The sequence below is a fragment of the Ovis aries genome, chromosome 11 (assembly GCF_016772045.2).
Source record: "Ovis aries strain OAR_USU_Benz2616 breed Rambouillet chromosome 11, ARS-UI_Ramb_v3.0, whole genome shotgun sequence".
NCBI lineage: Eukaryota > Metazoa > Chordata > Mammalia > Artiodactyla > Bovidae > Ovis > Ovis aries.
This window is the reverse complement of record NC_056064.1, coordinates 47,595,143-47,612,955: the sequence shown is the minus strand read 5'-3', so window position 1 is coordinate 47,612,955 and position 17,813 is coordinate 47,595,143. Positions and strand designations below refer to the sequence as shown.

General features: G+C 43.7%; 1 protein-coding gene across 1 annotated transcript in view; it reads right to left on the bottom strand.

Moving 5' to 3' along the window:
• The window catches only part of DCAF7 (DDB1 and CUL4 associated factor 7), a 30,767-nt gene extending 15,671 nt beyond the window's left edge, over positions 1-15,096 (bottom strand). Inside the window, exon 1 of the mRNA XM_004013017.5 lies at positions 14,727-15,096. Coding sequence (XP_004013066.1) covers positions 14,727-14,864 — 138 coding nt within the window. The 5' untranslated portion in view covers positions 14,865-15,096. The remainder of the gene's footprint in view (positions 1-14,726) is intronic.
• Positions 15,097-17,813: the final 2,717 nt, after the last annotated feature.

Sequence of the window (17,813 nt, the reverse complement as noted above, 5' to 3'; positions counted from 1 at the left end):
AAAGAAAGGCAATGCCAAAGAATGCTCAAACTACCACACAATTGCACTCATCTCACACGCTAGTAAAGGAATGCTTAAAATTCTCCAAGCCAGGCTTCAGCAATACATGAACCGTGAACTTCCAAATGTTCAAGCTGGTTTTAGAAAAGGCAGAGGAACCAGAGATCAAATTACCAACATCCGCTGGATCATCAAAAAAGCAAGAGAGTTCCAGAAAAACATCTATTCCTGCTTTATTGACTATGCCAAAGCTTTTGACTGTGTGGATCACAATAAACTGTGGAAAATTCTGAAATAGATGGGAATACCAGACCACCTGAATGCCTCTTGAGAAACCGATATGCAGTTCAGAAAGCAACAGTTAGAACTGGACATGGAACAACAGACTGGTTCCAAATATGAAAAGGAGTACGTCAAGGTTGTATATTGTCACACTGCTTATTTAACTTATATGCAGAGTACATCATGAGAAACGCTGGACTGGAAGAAGCACAAGCTGGAATTAAGATTGCTGGGAGAAATATCAATAACCTCAGATACGCAGATGACACCCACCCTTATGGCAGAAAGTGAAGAAGAACTAAAGAGACTCTTGATGAAAGTGGAAGAGGAGAATGAAAAAGTTGGCTTAAAGTTCAAGATTCAGAAAACAAAGATCATGGCATCCGGTCCCATCACTTCATGGCAAATAGATGGGTAAACAGTGGACACAGTGGCTGACTTTATTTTTCTGGGCTCCAAATCACTGCAGATAGTGATTGCAGCCATGAAATTAAAAGATACTTACTCCTTGGAAGGAAAGCTATGACCAACCTAGACAGCTTATTAAAAAGCAGAGATGTTACTTTGGCAACAAAGGTCCATCTAGTCAAGGCTATGGTTTTTCTAGTGGTCATATATGGATGTGAGAGTTGAACTATAAAGAAAGCTGAGTGCCGAAGAATTGATGCTTTTGAACTATGGTGTTGGAGAAGACTCTTGAGAGTCCCTTGGACTGCAAGGAGATCCAACCAGTTCATCCTAAAGGAGATCAGTCCTGGGTGTTCATTGGAAGGACTGATGTAGCTGAAACTCCAATATTTTGGCCACCTGATGCAAAGAGCTGACTCATTTGAAAAGACCCTAAAGCTGGGAAAGATTGAGGGCAGGAGGAGAAGGGGACGACAGAGGATGAGATGGTTGGATGGCATCACCGACTCAATGGACACAGGTTTTGGTGGACTCTGGGAGTTGGTGATGGACAGGGAGGCCTGGCGTGCTGCGGTTCATGGGGTCGCAAAGAGTCGGACATGACTGAGCAACTGAATTGAACTGAACTGAATAACTAATGATACTGAGCATCTTTTCATCCACTTGTTTGCCATGCATATTTATTCTTTCTTTTTGTCCTTTCAAAAAACACATTTGGGGGGGGGGGGGTTGGGCACCCTGCCACATGCAGGATCTTATTACCCTGGCCAGGGATCAAACTCGTGCCATCTGTACTGGAAACTCAGGGTCTTAACCACTGTACCACCAGGAAGTCCCCTCCAAAACTTTATAATTTTAGATTCACAGAAAAGCTGGGCAGAGAAAGGTCACTCTTTGTGTTGTACAACTTCTAGGTTTTGACAAATATAAAATGACATGTATCCACACTGTACAGTATCATATAGAATGTTTCTTTCACTTCATTTTTTACTAGGTTGTTTTGTTTACTGAGCTTGGGGAGTTCTTCGTATGGTCTGGATACAAGTCCTTGGTTTTATATTTTGCAAATATCTTCTCATAGTCTATGGCTGTTCCATCATTTTCTTTCAGTATTTATTGAAGAATAGAAATGTTAAATTTTGATACTAGTTTATCATTTCTCTTCTTTTACAGTTCATGCTCGTATCCGAGCTAAGAAATTTTTGCCCAACTCCTGCTCATAAATATTTTCTCCTGTGTTTTCCTCTTCCTTTATCCTGTGAATTACCTTGGCCTCCTTGTTGAGAATCCACTGCACATGTATTTAAGCATCTATTTCTGGACTCTATTCAGTCCCATTGATGTATATGCCTGTCCACTGACCAGGACCACAGCATCCTGGCTACACACCAGCTTCCTAGTGAAGCCCTGAAATCAGATATTGTCAGTTCTCCAATTTTGCAATTTTTTGTCAAAATGGCTATTCTACATGTTTGCTTTTCTGTGTAAATTTTAGAAGTAGCTTGTAAAATTCTGTGCATATATATATATATATATATAAAGTCGAGATTCTGATTGGGATTGTGTTGAATCTATAATCAGTTTTGAAAAACTACTGTCTTAACAGTATTGGGTCTTCTAACTCACAAACAGAACCTATTCTCCACTTGTTTAGGTTTTCTTTAATTTCTCTTACCAAAGTTTTAAAGCATTCAATATACAAGTCTTCCATTTCTTTTATTAACTTTATTCCTAAGCATTTTTATATTATTATAAATGGAATGGCTTTTAAAATTAAATTTCCAATTGCTTATTGCTTATATGAAAATACAACTGATTTCTGCCTATTAATCTTGGGTCCTGTAACTCTGCCAGATTAGTTATTAGTTTTAGTAGTTTTGTAGATTCCTAAGCATATTTCTATGTATATTGATAGATCGAGCCATCCATGTCTGACTTAAAAATAAAATCTATATGACAACTAACACTAAATATTCATTTTTATAGAGTACCTACAGACTTCCAAAAATCATACAATGGGCCAGGGAAGATAATGTATGAAGATGTAAAAGGAGGAGAAAACCCATTGCCGGAAAATACAACCCTGCCAAGGCTGTCTTAGGACAATACAAGTGACGTGTCACAGGTAATATACGATTACTTGCTTATTCATAGCACAGACATAAACAGACGTTTAGAGGAAAGAGTAATAATTCAAAGTAGGCAAGTGAGGAGAAGCTGGGATCTGAGCAGACTACACAGGTCTGTGGAGCGGTTCTGAGGAGGCAGAGAAACGGAAGACATCACTGGCAGATGGGGCAGAGGAACTAACTGAATGACCCACTGGGGGGGGTGGGCAGCAAGAGGAACCACCTGAGACAGCCGCGCTGAGAACGCTAGGAGACGTGCCCCGAGCGGGCTGGGGAGCCCTGAGAGCCAACCGAGGGCAAGGGTGGCTCTCCCTCGTGCTAGTGCCTGAAACGCCGGACTATCAGGCCATGGAGGTATGAGTATGGGGCCTGGCAATGCTGGGCAGGACTGACCGGATCCAGAGGCTGGAGGTGGGGAGCTCAGCCCGGAGACCTACAGGGGAACAGGTGGGCAAGTTAAAGGCTTATGGTGACTGGCAGTGAGAATGGCAAGGGCTAACCAGAGAGGGACACGAGAGTGAATTTGGCAGAATGAACAGTTCTTAAAGAATTAAAAAGCTGACATTCTAACCGCTGCAGAGAACAAAACATAAAGGACGATGGGACAGGGAAAACTGGGATCACACTTGGTGGGGGAGGGAGCTCTAAAATTTAGCTTTAGAGGAGAAGCTAAATTTTGTGGCTTATTGGGCAGAATAAACAGTAAGCCTCTCATGTAGATTCTGAGCCAGATACTGCATTCAGGTATTTATTCAAATATTTACCAAGTGACTGTCAGGTGCCAGGCACTGTTCTAACTGTGGCACAAAAGGAAAAAAAAACCTCTCTCTAACCATGCAGGTAATACTGTAAGGCTAAATTAGAAAAGAAAAATGCTGCTACTTCTAAAAGGTGCTCTTCAGGCCACTGGAGATTTCTCTGCAAACCTCAAAATATCAGGTCCTAGGAACATGTACCACTTAGGATCCACTTAGCCAGGTGTTCAAGGCTTTGACCAGCCTACCTGATCTTCACTCTCACTGGTCTAGTCAGTGCTTTCCATCCCTCTCCTTACACTGCCCTCATGCTCTAAGCCTCGTATGTCCTTCTGTCGATCCAAGTCTGCCCAGTATTAACGAAGTGCAGGGACATCAGGCTTCCAGGGCTCTTTACTCACCACTTGCTGGCCGTGGAACCTTGGACAGGTTACTTAACTTTGCCAAATCTATTTCCATGTAAAGTGAGGATATTCCCATTACCCATACCTCACATAGTTGTATGTAACACCTTTCACATGTAAGCTGCTCACATGGTGCCCTCCTCAGTGTATGAGCTTTTAATATTATCACATCTCACCTCCTTCATAAACCATCTTCAGTCTTCCTAACACAGTGGCCTCTCAGGCGTGCTCACTCAGTCCTGTCCGACTCCCCTGAGACCCCAGGGGCTGCAGCCTGCCAGGCTCCCCTGTCCATGGGATTTCCCAGGCAAGAATGCTAGAGTGGGTTGCCATTTCCTCCTCCAGGGGATCTTCCTGACCCAGGGATAGACCCACATATCCTGCATCTCCTGCCTGGCAGCCAGATTCTTTACCACTGAGCCACCTGCAAAGCCCTTGGTACTCATCTATTCCATCCATTTGATGACTCATCCCACACTGCCTCATGAAAGCCCTTACGTGACTGTCTTATACTATTTCACTTAGTAAATGCTGTAAGAACAGGGCCTATGTCTGACTCCTGCTTGTACAGCCAATAGCAATGCTTTCCAAATCTGATGATCAGATTTACTTAAGAGTGCTTTACAAGGCCTGGGCTCCCCACCGCTAGCCCAAGATTCTGATTCAACAAGTGTCAACTGGGGCCCGTGAGTCCAGATTCTTAAGAACCTCCCCAGTGATCTGACTCACCTAGGTTTGACAACCTCTGCACAGCTGTCCCTAAGCCAGGGAAGAAGTCAAGAAATGGCCGGGATTTAATGTTTCCTGATCTTCCCAGAGACTTCATGTGTTTGCTCAGACTCCTGTTTCATCCACGGCCTAACTTGTTTCAGCTTCTCTGCTCCACGTTGCCAGCCAAGCACAGACAGGAATAACAATTAGCTCTCCCTGTTATTCAGTCAGCTCCTACCAACAGTCATGTTTCGCAAATATTTTTCCTTGGCCTATCATTAAAAACTTAATGGAAGAGAATGTCCAGTTCATATAATACAGAGTGACACAGTAAAGTCTCCCATTAGCTTCCCCCTCAATTCTACTTACTCTCAACCCAGTCTGACATGAACTACTTTCCAAATGATTCTCTCTGCATCTGTGTATGTGTGTATATGGTGGGTTAAAACAACAACACACAGATAGGCTTGGACCATAAAATACCTTCTGCGAGGTGCTCTTAACACCATATTGGGAGATCTCCTGTCAGTACAAATAGTTCTGCCTCATTCTTCCACAGCCAGCTTCGGGGAGCACACCATAATTTAACTGTTCATAGTTCCCGAGGTTATATCCCACTGTTTTGCTGTTACAAACAATACTTTGTACACTATGAGCAAATGCTGCTATTGGGACAGGTTGCTAGAAGTGTAACTGCTGCACCCATTTCAGATATTAATACCACAGAAACTACGAAATAATAAATGTGTTTACATTTTCATTTAACAGTGTGTGAGTGCCAATTTCCCTGTATCTTTGAAAACATTGAAAATAATCTTTGACATTTTGCTACTCCGATAGATGAAAAATGGCATTTTACTACTGAAGCTGAGCATTCTTGTTTATTGTTTTTACTTCTGAGGAGCCATTTTTAATATTCGAGTGCTTATAATGGTCCAAGTATATACTTAAGGCTTCACATTCCTCATTTAATCCTCTCAACATATCCATAAGGTAGGTACTATTATCCTCTCTACTTTCATTAAGATACTGAGTAAAAGAGATGTTGAGTATCTTGCCCAGGATCACGACGGTGATCACTTCCCTATACTTCAGCAATACTAGAAGAAGAAACTTAATTCTTATAGATTTGAAAGTGAGAAGAAACATCACAGGGTCATTTCCCTTAACTACCTGAGGTTGAGTATCTTTTCCTGTCTCATGATCACTTACATTTTCTCTACTATGTACTGGCTATTTATATGCTTTGTTCATTTTGCTATCACAGTAAGTAAATTAGCTCCTACCAGCTGTCAGGTTTTGAAAGTATCTTTCCTCGGCCTACCATCTGTCTTTTGATTTTTTTCCACATCTTTTCACACACAAAAAAATGTTTTATTTGTATATACAACTGACTCATGAACAACACGAGGCGGGGAGTGGTTAATCTGTGTATATTTTAGTATCTGAGTCCCATGCATCCTTGGATTCAACCAACCATGGGCCTTATGTAGTTCTTATCATCGAAATATGTCCATTTATGTGGACCTGTGCAGCTCAAACCTGCACTGTTCAAGGGTCGATGGTACTAGAGCCTGCCCAGCTTTGCCTCACTTGACCCTGGATTTAATAACTGGCTTAAAAGCCTTACTTCTCTTCTCCCTACTGCCCCAGAACAAGTTTCCTACTCGGTTTTCTTCTACTACGTTTGTGGGACTTTTCTTTACATTTAAATACTTGATCCGGAATTGATTTTCACGTATGACATGTGGTGTTGAACTGTGGTGTTGTACAAGACTCTTGAGAGTCCCTTGAGCAAGGAGACCAAACCAGTTAACCCTAAAGGAAATCAACCCTGAATATTCATTGGAAGGACTGATGCTGAAATTGAAGCTCCAATACTTTGGCCACCTGATGTGAAGAGCCAATTCATTAGAAAAGACCCTGATGCTGGGAAAGACTGAAGGCAGGAGGAGAAGGGGACGACAGAGGACAAGATGGCTGGATGGCATGACTGACTCAATGGACACGAGTTTGAGCAAAGGGAAGCCCGGCGTGCTGCAGTCCATGGGGCTGCAGAGAGTCAGACACGACTGAACAATGACAACAAATATGACATGTAATAGAGGATTCTAAATTGTTCTGCCAGGTAGACAACTAATTATGCCATGTGTGCTAAGTTGCTTCTGTCACGTCCCACTCTGTGCGACCCCATGGACTGTAGCCCGCCAGGCTCCTCCGACCACGGGATTCTCCAGGAAAGAACAGAGTGGGTTGCCATGCCCTCCTCCAGGGGATCTTCCCGACTCAGGGATGGAACCCGAGTCTCTTACATCTCCTGCATTGGCAGGCAGGTTCTTTACCACTAGTGCCACCTGTGAAGCCAGTTACACCACAGAATGTATTAATTTTTTCCTCAGTGAATTTTATCAGTAACTACCTTTCTACAGATACTTAAATTTGCTTTGGAACATTCTGTGTGACTACATCAACTCTATGGGGTATTATTGGCTATAACTATACCAACTGCAGTATGTTCACTCTGATCTGGTAAGGCAAGTGTTCCCCTCTCTGTTTCCAAAACATTCTTTTTTGTTCCCCCCAATCTTTTTTTCTTTTTTTGACATCAGTATATGGTCAAGATTCTGGAGACAGACTATTCCAGTTCTGGCCCTGCTATTACCTTCCATGTTCCTTTGGGAAGTTACTTAGCATATCTGGGCTTGAGATTCCTCAACATCCCATAAGTTTGAGTTTTTTTTTTTTTTTTAATATTTATTATTTGACTGTGCTGGGTCTTAGTTGTGGCATGTAGGATCTGGTTCCCCGATCAGGGATCAAACCTGGGCCCCCTGCATTAGGAGGGCGTAGTCTTAACCACTGGACCACCAGGGAAATCCCATCCCATACGTTTTGATATGTATTATCTTTTACCAATCAGCTGATTTCCTTTAACTTAAAAACTGTTTTTTTTTTTTTCTTAATACATGGTCAACTTTTATAAATTATCTATTTAAAAAGTATATTCCTTTTCCCGTATAATCTTATATACTCGTCAGTACATGCTCATGTGTTTACATTAGCACAATCTATGACAGTGGCAGGTTCGCACAAACTGCTCCACGCCTTCCCTCGTCAACTGTGGCTAGCCTAATTTCTCCTTCTCCCCTCTCAGAGGAAGAGATCGGTTTGCCTGGATGTCTAAAAGATTCTTTCTTCAGCCTTAAAATGTAGGTATTTTCCTAAGAAAGCTGTCAGTGCCAAGTGTCCTGTGTCCATTTTTCTTGAGATACACAGTTTGAAGGCATTACTTCATACCTTTCTTCTATAGTCTAACTACATATTTGAGATTTTGTGTTTCATTTCTTTGGTCTTCTTCAGAGACACCAATTATACCGAAGTTAGGTATTCTTTATTTCCTGTATCTACTATATTCTTCCTAATTGTTCGTTTCCCCTTCATTTTCTCAACCTGTCTTCCCTAATCTTCACTGCTTCCAGGAGTTTGTATTCACTTTTCTTCCCTTTCCAGTGTGGGTTTTAGTTCTGGGGTAACGTTCGCTTTCTCTTCCACTGTTTTCCTGGACTCTGTGTGCCGGTGGTTCCATTTCCTGTCACCAGGCCTCATTTTACCTCATCTCCTGTACCCCTCTCTGCTTGGAGTTCTTTTAAGTTCTCTGAATTCATGGCGGGAGGGCTGGCCATTAATGTCCAATTAAGGTGAAAACATTCTCTAGGGTGGATACTTTACCCTACACGTGTTTCCCGTTGTTTCCTCTTTCTTGTAGTATCTTGCTGTTGCTACTATGCTGATTCCTTTTGAATGAGGCAAGTTCCTTCTAGATGATCTCAAGGAAGTTCTTATGGGAAAGAGGCCAGGACTCTGTTCCAAGTTAGCATAAACACATGAAGTTTCTGCATCTTCCCAGGCAACAGAGATGAGGAACTGTCAAGCTGCTCACGATTCAGTCTCTCCCAACCTGCCTAATCCAGTGCTTTTAGAGACGATGGCATGTCTGTCTCCTTGTACAGCTAAGCTCTCCTCTTATCCAAGGTTGTTGGGGTGAGGGTGGGAACTGGAGAAGCTCCTGCTGCCAGGCATGCACCCTCTTCCACTGCCCCAAACCAAGGAGTGTTGATGTTGCCCATCAAAACCCTGTTCTGGAGACCTGTGCTGTTCCGAGCTTGAATCCTGTCTTGGCCTCTTCCTGTATTGTACCCATCTGATCTTCACTACACTCCCTTATTGTGGGAGCATAACCAAAAAGTACAATTTTAATCATCTTGTCAACACTTAGGTTATTACCCCTCTGTCCTTTCTTTCCTCCAGTCTTCTCTGTACTCCTGCTGAACTTCTATCTCCCACACCCACTACCCTTCTGCAACTATTTGCTTCACAACATTTTACCCCAGCATGTGAGACAAATGCTGTTAAAAAAAAAAAACAAACCCTGAAACAAGATCATTTTTACTTAAACTGTGGAGATTACTATGTCAGATATCTCCTAAGAAGCAGGTATAAAACATTATGTATTTATTCCTCGGAGGCATGACCACGTCTTCACTTTCAATTACTTTCGTGAATAACAACGTAAATTACTACTCACATTACTCATACCTTATATTTTTTAAAAATTAAAAGAGCTGCTGTGTCTATCTTGATGGAGGAAACTATATTCCTCTTTAATTACACACAGTGCTAGCGCTAGAACACAAAGGCGAACATGTGCGTGCGTGTGCGTGTGTGTGCGTGCGTGCGTGTGTGCGCACAAGTATGCGCGTGTGTGTGTGTAGTTTTAAAAAAAGTGATCCAAATCAATAATACCACCTCTTGTCAGTGGCACATTTCCCCACAATTGTCAGTATAACCAAAACCAGCTAAAGGCAAAATTCTGACAGAATTAACCAGCTTTTCCTGATCTTTTCCGTGTCCTCCCTTCAAGCCTGTTCCTGACTGATGATTGTCGACCAATGTCTATGGAGAGGGTCTGCCCTGGCACAGTGCCTCTTCTGCTCCTGACTCTGAGTCTAACCAACGAGCTCTGGCCCCAAAGCCCCAGGTGGGACAGGCTACAGGCTACCTACAGAACACAGATTCACCCCTTGTTCACATCACAGCATCTCCAGGAAGTCTGTGTGAGCCAGGTCAGGGCAAAAAGCAATAAAGCAGCAGAAGCTTTATCTAGTGGTCTCATGGAGGAATTAGTGCTCTCACTGTCTAGAAAAAAAAAAGGAGCAAATTAAAACCAGAGAGTTTGATACTTTAAATTCTCCTGCTTGCAGTCTTGCCAGAGACAGATGGAGCACTGCAAAATTCTAAGTAGCTATCAAAAACACTTATGTGTACCAAAACACTTTCTCTTTATTGCTGCCAATTTCACATCTGCTAAAAAGGATACAGAAGGTTACCAAGTATCATCACTGTGCCTAAAACGCAATACATACTTATTGAATTAATGAACAAATGAATGGGAATCCTGAAAGGCTGCCAGAAATACTGAGAAATCAAAACTTGTATGCCAGGGTCAAAATCATTATGTGTCAAATAGATAAAGTCAGCATTAAAGATCTCATAGGAATCATCACAGGCTGACAAGGCAAGCATTCATCCCATGTGAATTTGAATTACAAGGCAGTCTTACTCAGACTCACTACTGATAGTCTTCAGAAAGCAGGAGGTATACCTACGGTTTCTCCTCAGAATCTCAAAAATGTTTTCTAGATGCTATATCTTAAAGCACAAATGGTCAGCTAGTAAACTATTAGTGCAAAACAAATCCCAATCACACTGCCAGTTCTAGTCAAAATCCACCCTGAAATATACAACTAACTGGCATAGAAGCCCAGGAACTGCTAGTTATCTTTCTCCACAAAACAAGGGAAATGCCACTTGTCTAAAGACCACAGATACTGTCAAGACTCAGGAAAAATGCCAGCATTCTTCTATCAGTTACTTGTCTAAGCCAGGCAGAACAAGAGAAAATGGGCTTCAACTAGCACATTATGGTTCTCCAAGTCCAATAACAAGAAGCTTCTAGACCACAGAGTAGGTTTGGTTCAAAGGAACCAAGGGATTTTTTCCCCCCCAGGTCTTTAAAAGTCAAAGAATGAACACAATGACTTTTCGCCGTACCTTTACCGAACACTCATATCATTCTCCTAGATGATATTTCGGCTACAGGTACAGTAGTGATGTGATCGCTATGTGCCAGGCAGAGTTTCTAAACCCATCACATTTAAAACTCCTTTCATCTTCTTCACTACCCTCATTTTACAGATGAGGAAACTGAGGCACAGGCTTTCAGTTGGCGAAGGCCACACAAAACTGGGAAGCGGCAGGACTGAGATCTCAACCCAGGCCCCTTCAAAGAGGCTATCCGGTGATTGAGCTTTTCATGGGATGGAAGGGCAGAACCAATATTTAGGCACATGCAGATACAAAAAATGATTCCCGCCTCTGGTCAGGAGATGGAAAGGTACCTCCAGGGAAATGGTCTTGCAGCGCCACCTGGACCACCTGTGTCTGAATCACCTGGGTGTCTTTTAACTTCAGGAGTGAAGCCCAGGAAGGTATAAGTCCCTCAGAGAAGTCACACACACACTAGAAAACCATGTTCCAACACCAGTGCTGCTCTATCCCCCAGCAGAGACCACACACACACACACACACACACACACAAAGAACATAAAACATTATCATCAAAAATGGGACTCTTTAATCCAGATGTAGATGATAGAATTTAGTTCTTTACACTGCGGCAATTCCCAAATTTATTCAGGAGACGAACACCTAAAAGTCAAGTTGTCCTTGAAACACTAACAGATTTAATTCTATCAAACTACAAATAATTTTACTACAGGAAAGTATGATGACATTAACACAAACATTTTTTTAAATTATGATCATGTTTTCTTAATGTCTCAGAGTAGGAAAAAAAGACCCTTCTCGGCTTTTTTATCAATGTTAATTTGCTGAGTCAATTTATTTTGTCCTCTATTGGCAATCACTATTGACAGCAAACAGGAATCAACGGTCTGAGAATTTCAACCAATAATTTTTAAGCTCCTCTAAAACATCAAGTCTGGCACCTCCATGCCAGGTTTTTCCAAAACTGAGCCTGATAATCACTGTGTGGCAGCTAGTTTACTGCCCGTCAGCCCCAAGGCACAGGGCTTCTTACCTCGAGGTCCATGAACTTGAGTTGGAAAAATCACACTTACATTTTCACAAACCTCTAGCCGAAATTTACCCATCTCCATCCATTATAAATGGAGGCAGTTACTCACCACGGCATTAATATGTGTGATTTGTCACTAACAGAAATCATTGCATTTTTTCATATCACACCACAGTGAACATCCTGAAATGCTACTACTTCAAAATTAATGGATGATGTCATCTAATGAGTTAATTTTAAAATATATAGACGGGAAAGGCTACCCACACCAGTATTCTGGCCTGGAGAATTCCCTGGACTGTATAGTCCATGGGGTCGCAAAGAATCAGACACAACTGAGCGACTTTCACTTTCACTTCTTGAAAAGTGTTTTTAATAACTATAGCTCAATACAATGGTTTCCTTTGTAACCCTATGTATTTTATGCATTTGAAGACATAATTATGAACAGAGGTCTGTTGGCTTCAAAGTGCCAAAGGTGTCCATCTCTCTCTCTCTCACACGCACACACACACGTTAAGAACTCTAACCTAGATAGGTGGGGACATAAAAACAGAAGGCAAGATGCTGCATTGCCTACACCACGCAAGTGAGTTAAGACAGAGGTGACCACTTGCTTGCTGCTCCTAGGATTAGCAGTTTGCATCTCCCTAAAACCGCACTGCCTGTGTGCCTGGCACAAAGAAGGAGCTCCATACAGTTACTAAATGGAAGGACAAACTTTGGGGTGGAGTTCCTGCAACCGAGGTTTGACACCAATTACTCCACTGATTGCACCAGCAGCCTAACAGTGTAGCTCAGTTTCTCCCCTTTTGGAAACGGAGCTCCTAGATTGTGAGGCCACTCTCACCTTCTGAGATGGCCCACACTCTGTCTGTGGAGTGTGTTTCTCTTTAATAAATCCACTTCTTACCTATCACTTTGTCTCTCACCAAACTCTTCCTGAGATAAGACATCAAGAACCTGGGGCTCAATACTGAAACTCCCCCCCAGGTGGAGGAAGCTGACTGTATGCTCTCACAAGCATGCAGAGCCCAGAGCAGCTGCAACCAGAAGGTTGATGATGCTGACTCCCACTTACCTCACCACCCACCAATCACAATCCATCGGAAGAATGCCCACGAGCTGATCACCCTCTCTTTGAACCATTTCTATAAAACTTCTCACTGCTCCCTCCAGGCTGGAACACACAGTTACGAGGGCATTAGCCCACTGTGGCCCCTTTTGCCTTGACAAAGCAATAAAGATATTCTTTTCTACTTCGCCCCCCCGCCCCCCAAAATATGACCCTGCAAGAACTTGCAAGGCAAAAAAAATCGGTGTGAAAGACTCAAGTCCTTTGAAAGATACGTTTTACTTTTTTTTTCTTCCCAACATGTATTCTTAAAACAACAGTTCTATTCCACTTCACACATCAGTACCTTGAATTCTATTTCCCACTCTGCTATGCACAACCCAGCCATTAGGAAGAAAGAGGCAACCGAGAAAAGGAAATAAAGCTATGTCTTTTAAAGCTAAGTCTGGTCAGGACTCTCTGCTTTCTGTGGGCAATGGATGAGCCCCAAGATCAGTGCAAATTCCCTGGGATTTGTTTGTAAATTATATATATATGATGTTTGGGTAATGAGAGTCCATCACTTTCATCAATTTCTTAAAGGGGATTCCAGAAAGGTTAAGACAACTCCAAAGAAACAGATGTGCTCCTGAAAATCTGTAAACAAAGTTACAATGTTCAAATGTTTTTTACAGGACCTTTATGTTTAAAAAAGAACTTGCCTACAACAATCTGTGGGTGAGAAATAATAAAACTGACCTGTGCAGTGCCCCATCGCCAGTCAGTGGACTAGACAGGGCAGCCAACCCTAGAGCACCTGCCTTTCTTCCCTGCACCATGCCTGTCACCATCCACATAGGCTATTCTTCCTAAGTCACAGTGCTCATGGTGTCAAGCAGGTGTACAGGCTTTAAACACCGCTAAGCACGGCTCTCAGTCGCTCTGATTACGACCAATCACCACGTTTACTCTAATACAAAATGGAAGAGATTTAAAGAGCCAAGGAAAGAAAATTCTTCCACTAACTTATTCAACAACTTTCAAAAACAAATTTATACTGCACTACCAGCTTAAAGTTTCCTCCTACTGCTTTCTATGAAGGATTCTCAAATTCCGGATGTCCAGAAAGACTTACTGCTCAAGGCTATATATCTGTATTAGCAAGAAAGATGCCAAGAAAAGATACACCAAGTTAACATCCTTCTCTATTTGGAAAACAACGGCGGGATCACTGGTCAAGATTTCCAAAAGGAGATCGCGGTGAAGAGGAGGAACACGAGGTCCCAACAGCGATGGCAATCCCGACAAATCCATCAATAATAGTACCTGCGGGTGGGTGTAGGGGGCGGGAAAGCCTGCGCAATAACCAGACCTAACAGAAATCTAGTGTGGCCAGAAGGGAATGACCATCGTAAGCGCATTTTCTTCACAGCCATCATTCCCTCATCCATCTTCTGCCCCCTAAACTGAAGCAGTGCAACAGGGGAGCGGATACTAGTGATAAATCGCATAGCTCTGGGGTGTAAACTTGGGTTTGAGACCTGTTTCCGTCACGAAATAACTGACCCGGGTAAGCTGCAACACGGTGCCTCAGTTTCCCCATCAGTAAAATGGGGGTAACTACACTCTTGACTACCCAGGAATGTTTCAAGGATTAAATGCGATAAAGAGAGCGAAACTCTCTGCACAGGACCAGACACAGAGGAACCGCTCCGTGGTGCTAAGGCAAGTCCGCAGGAGGGTCCTGGGGTCTGGGCTCCGGCCCAGAAAGGGCGCTCCCGGGGCCCGCTCCCCGCCAGCCGGGTTCCGAGCCCCTGCCCGGCCCACCTTGTTGTTGTACTCCTCCACGAAGCTGCCCAGCGCCAGGCGAAAGCGCTTGTCGGGCCGCACGCTCCAGTTCATGGCGTAGACGGTCCAGGGCGCTTCATACTTGTAGATCTCCTTCCGTTTGCCGTGCAGTGACATGGTGGAGGCGAAGGGGCCGCAGTGAGGACCGGGACGGGAGCGGGCTGTCGCGAGCCGGGCGCAAAACGGGCAGGGAGCCGGGCCTGGGACCCAGGGGTCCGAAGGGAGGCGGGGCGGGGGCGGGCAGGGACGGCCTAGCCCGGAAGCGGGGCGGTGGCAACAGACAACGACTGCCGGGCCCGACCCCCAGTTTCAAACCAGCTTTGGCTCGGACAACAACCACCTTCCGTTTGAGACACTGCCCCGCCCACTCGGAACGGAAGCCACGCGACCCCCGCAGCGCCGCTGGCCGTTGGCTGTCTGACACGTCTTTTCGAACGGTTCCTTCCTCTCATTGGCTATTGTGCCCTAAGCTTTTGAAACCTCCTTGCTATTGGCCTAAGTGTTTGTCATTCCAGCCACTTGCCCCGCCCAACTCCGGAGGTGGGGCAGGCGCTTACACAATCCCAAAGATCATTGGCTGACAAAGGTGTCAGTCAGAGAGATAACGGCGCAGTGCGGGTGAATGGGGGCGTGGGTGGCCAAGCGGCTGGCGAGCGAGGCAGTGGGACTCCGAGTTCTAGGCCAAGTGTCTGAAAGTGAGACTTTTTGTGTGACCTGCTCTCATTTCCCCACTGCAGCTGCTAGTCCCAGAAGCTACTCCACGCTGTCGAGTAAAAATGAAAATTCTCCCTTACCGGAGGACCTGCTGTATTTCAGGGCTCTGAGTTTGGTGGCCTGGCTGCCTGGCCTGTGCCGGAACGCGAAATTCCCCGCTCGTGCCAGCGTCCCAGTTAAGCCGTAATGTTGTTCCCCAGCGCCCCAAGGACAGGCCGCGAACACACCGTTTTCACATGGACACACCGATGTGTACTCGGGCCCAGGCCCAGCTACAGTCCGTGCGCTCTCCTTGTCATCGTAAAAACGCTCGGAATTCTAGGGTCGGCCCTCAGCAGGCGGCAGCCACACCAGCGTGGCTCTCACTGTTTATTCCTCCCCATTTCATCCTTCCCGCTAGGGTACCAAGGCAATTGCTAATCCAGCCCTAAATGCTGTATCTGTGTCTTCAGTTTGAAATGGAGAAAGGTCCGATTCTAGGTAACGTCTGTTTATAATTTAAATAGTTTCCAATGGTTTGCTTTCAAAACAACTAAAGGAGGATTGTAATGAATTGTTGGTGATAACATTAAGTATGGGCCTTCCCAAGTGGCGCTAGTGGTACAAAGAAACCCGCCTGTGTAATGCAGGAGACTCAGGTTCGATCCCTGGGTGGGGAAGATCTCCTGGAGGAGGAAATGGCAACCCAGCCCAGTATTCTTGCCTAGAAAACCCCATCGACAGCAGAGCCTAGCGGGCTACAGTCCATGGGGTTGCAAAGAGTCAGACACGACTGAAGTGACTTAACACATCATTAAGTATAGCTTTTAGTGATGTGATTGTTAACACAACTCAGAATTCAAAGAACTGAGTGTCACTGTTATATATATAACAATCCCCTTAAAGTAACTTCTGCTTCCTTATGTGAACAACTTTCTCTGGGCTTATTATGTTTTACTGTAACAAAAAAATAATATTTATCCACTCACATGAACTAATTGAGAGAAAAATTCCCTCTTTTAAGAGGTGTATGTCAATAAAATTTTAGTTTCTATAAAAATTTAAATAGAAGTATTTATGTTGTTTTGAAAAACCCAGTACTAATAAGTGTAACCCTTAAAGTGTAACCCTTAAATTATGTGTGTGTGTGTGTGTGTGTGTCACAAACAGATATGATAAGGTTATCAACAATATACTTTCAAGCATGGTAGTAAATTACATGTTGGGTAAACTTTGAATGGAATAGAGTGAAATTATGAGCAAAGAAAGGGCTTCCCTGGTGGCTTAGACTGTAAAGAGTCTTCCTGCAATGCGGGAGTCGTGGGTTCGATCCCTGGGTTGGGAAGATCCCTTGGAGGAGGGCATGGCAACCCACTCCAGTATTCTTGCCTGGAGAATCCCCACAGACAGAGGAGCCTAGAGGGCTACAGTCCATGGGGTCACCAAGTCAGACACGACTAAGCGACAAAGCACAGCACACACATGAGCAGAGAAAAAGGAACAGTGTTAAAGAAGAGCTTGTAATCCTGTTTTTAAAATGAATGACACTGACTTCTTTTGTGGGGGGCAGAGCAGAGCATGTGGGAATCTTAATTCCCCAACCAGGGATTGAACCCTCACCCCATTATTGGAAGTGCAGAGTCTTAACTACTGGCCTGCCAGGGAAGTCCCAATATTGGCTTCTGAATCACTGCTATTTGGATCTAAAGGGACCAATATAAATGCAACAGTTTATAAAGTGTCAATATTTACAACACACTGGAAATTATGTCCTTTGCAACTATTTAAAGTTATCATGGAATACTTCAGATGTCAACTAAAAATGTATAAAGGAGAAATACATTTTCAAAATTCTTTTAGGGAAAAAGGACAGGACCTGTGACTTTTTGAACAACAGCCCATTTCAGTGGAGTGGTTGACTGCACATGTCCTCAAACCAGACCATCTGGGTTGAAATTATGTCCTCCTTTTGATATATTTTTGAGAAATATTCTTTTTCTTAAAATCAAAGTATAATTTACACATAGAAGTGCACAGATTCTTACAACCTGAAACACACTCATACAATCAGCACTTAGATCAGGAAACAGAAGAGTACCAGCACCCCAGAAGTTCCCCTCTTGCTTGGATACATTTCTTAGTGATTATCTACTTCTGATCCCTCTCTCTCAAATGAGGATAATAATACTGACCCCATAGGCTTGTTGCAAAGAGTCGACAATATCTGCAGGACAGCTAGCACGATATCCTCTTACGCAGTAGAGTGCTTTGGAAGTGTTAGCTCTTGTCATGATTCCCTGTGGCCACCATGCCAGGGTCTCTCTGCTTCCCTTCACCCCAGCCTAGCTAAGAGCCCCTTGCTCCGGTGGCTCC